Here is a 2775-nt window from a genome sequence, read left to right on the forward strand (position 1 = left end):
AATAAACAAATATAAATAGGGAACACGTTAGGCCCAACACTCAAAGAAAACTGTACAGACATCATTTGTGTACCTGCACAAAAATTACCATTTGACATAGTCTATTTTCTTAAGTTTTTTCTTTTCCTGGCTTTGTCCCTTCCCCATAAGATCCAAAATCTATAGAGTTTTGGAGCACACTGTTGGTTAACTTGCAAGATTCCAGTCCACAAATCTTTTGTATCTACCTTCAGCTAAGTGTCCACATATTACACTGATAGCCAGAGAGTCAAACAAACAAACCAAAAGACAAATATCCTTAAAAATGCCTGAAGTTCTTGTTCATTTACCTCTTTTTTGTTGTTGTTGTTGTTGTTGTTTTGTGGGTTGTTGTTTTTTTTGGTGAGTGGGGGCTTGGAACCTAAGCATGGTGTCGGCCATTCTCAGCAAATCACGTTGAAATCATGATCATGAAAGTCAAAAAAGCAGAGTAAGCTTTATCTACTTACACCATACTATGGTTTGAATGCTCCCTCTAAAACCCATAATGAAATTCAATTGACATTATAGCAGTATTAAGAGGTGGGACCTTTATAAGATGATTAGGTCATAGACACTCTGTCCTCAGGGAGGGATTAATGCCATTATTATAGCAATGTGTTAGTTATCATGGGAATGGGTTCTTGATAGCAAGGCATATTCAGTGAGTTTTTTCTGTTTCCCAAGTGCTCACTTGTCCTTCCACCATATTATAACACACACCTTCCCTACTTTCTCAGCCTCCAAACCATCAGTCAAATAAATTTCTTAGTCTGTGGTATTTTGCTACAATAATGGAAAATGGACCAAGGCACTAAAAGATTTTCATTTCACTTATGTCAAAAACTGTTAGATTTGGTTTTATTTCATGTTTATTAAAACACAAGCTCAGTATCAAATCCATCACATCTGTACTAGAGCATTAACCTTATGACTAAATTCCTTGTCACACAGTTCTTCTTATTGTAATCCTTTATCCACCCAAGATATGAAATTCTGGGTATGATACATATGGTTATATTTAGGTATAAATTCAATAAATTTACATATTAAGAATTAAGAAATGTATAAGATTCAATGTTTGGATTCATTCAACGAAAAATATATTTCTATCCTAATTTGTAGTCAACCAGCTTTTCAGGAGGCCTTCACCCTGAAATCAATGGCAGCAGATATAAAAGAGGCCAAATCCTTAAAGAATAAATTACTTTATTAAGAAACTGATATTTTGTTCCATTTTTGTATGATCCAATTATATAGTCTTGCTATGCTCCTGTAGATAGTTACTGCACAGAGAGGGAAAAAGAGAAAAGAATGTATACCTGAACAATGAACCAGACAAGATCTTGTATCTTCAGTGGTATGACTGACTAGGTAGTCTTTATCAAGTGCCAAGTATTCTTTAATAATAAATCAGATGCCCAGTAAACAATAATTGACTTTTATTTTAGTTTAAAAATAGGGATGAGGGAAGTTATTTCAATTTTACTTAATCTGGGAGGGGTCACATCCATGGCAAAGGATTAGCAGCAAGAGAAATAGCATCTTCTGTAACAAAATGGGAGGCAGCCACAGCAGCCAGAAGTGTATCCACAGCCATAGCGGGAACCACAGCCATATCCACAGCCAGAGCCATATCCATATCTAGAGCCATAGCCACAGCCATATCCATAGCCAGAGCCACAGCCACAGCCATAGCCACAGCCACATCCATATCCACAGCCAGAGCCATATCCATATCTAGAGCCATAGCCACAGCCAGAGCCATATCCATAGCCAGAGCTGTATCCATAGCCAGAGCCGCAGCCACAGCCTCCACAGGAGTTCCCGTAATAGTTGCTGCACATGGTGTCAGGAGGTGAGGTTTCAGTGGAAGGTTTGGAGGATATTTCTGAAGTTGAATGTCACCCAGTCCTCCAGGTCCTTTATATACTTACAGGGTTGGGTGTGTCATAGCTCACATGGACTCTGTTCTCTCATTTTACAAACATGTGCCTAAAATGAACTCATTCTGTGTACAATCATTTTGCTAGGAATTCATAATTTACTTATTGCTTCCTTAGGAATTTTGACAAGGTTTAAAAGAAAATAAGATACATTAACTAAACACCCAAGCTTAAGTGACCATATGTTACTTTTATAATTGCATTTTATGAACATGACATGGTGCATCACCAAAATATGTTTGGCCTCTAACTATGTGTTTATCATTCTGCTCTTTCAAAATCTTGGAAATGGTTATTATGTAAGATGTAGATACTATTAATATTTTTCTCCTAATACTCTTCTTTTTTTGTCTTATTCTTACTTTTTTCATTCTTCTTCTTGGTTTCTTTATCTCCTTTCCTAAAACTTTGGTATTTCCATCTCAATCATTCTAAAACACTATTCATAGTCTTTAGGCAAAGAACTGAGTAATTTAACCTGCTCCATTCACCTCCTAAAACATCATCCTTCTCTATGAAGAAGGCCTGTCCATCATATCCTTTTTCAGGCAGGTTGTGACCATGCCTGCCTTCTTTGGGAAAAGTGATTTTGTTCACTCCTGATGGATCACTTCTAGAAGACTTATTATTAAAACAAAACAACAACAAAAAATGGATTTTCCAAGATTTTTGTGTAGATACCACAGGCCAAAAGCTTTTTTGTTAAAGTTCAATAGTGACAGCAAGGGCATTTCTAGTTTAACTCAGAGTACTCAATAGGTTACTCTCATATTTGTGCTGTATATCCATGTTTCCCACTAACATGTAATCA

General features: G+C 36.5%; 1 protein-coding gene across 1 annotated transcript; it reads right to left on the minus strand.

The window, feature by feature from the left end:
- Nucleotides 1-1414: 1414 nt before the first annotated feature.
- On the minus strand, nt 1415-1865 carry LOC125616881 (keratin-associated protein 21-1-like). The gene has a single exon (XM_048803252.1). It carries the CDS (start codon nt 1863-1865, stop codon nt 1542-1544), a length of 324 nt encoding a protein of 107 aa, XP_048659209.1. The 3' UTR covers nt 1415-1541.
- Nucleotides 1866-2775: the final 910 nt, after the last annotated feature.

Source organism: Marmota marmota, unplaced genomic scaffold (assembly GCF_001458135.2).
Source record: "Marmota marmota marmota unplaced genomic scaffold, marMar, whole genome shotgun sequence".
In the NCBI taxonomy this organism is placed as follows: Eukaryota; Metazoa; Chordata; class Mammalia; order Rodentia; family Sciuridae; genus Marmota; species Marmota marmota.

Coding starts and splice junctions, on each gene's coding strand:
- LOC125616881 (XM_048803252.1), bottom strand. CDS start 1,865: ATGTGCAGCAACTATTACGGGAACTCCTGTGGAGGCTGTGGCTGCGGC.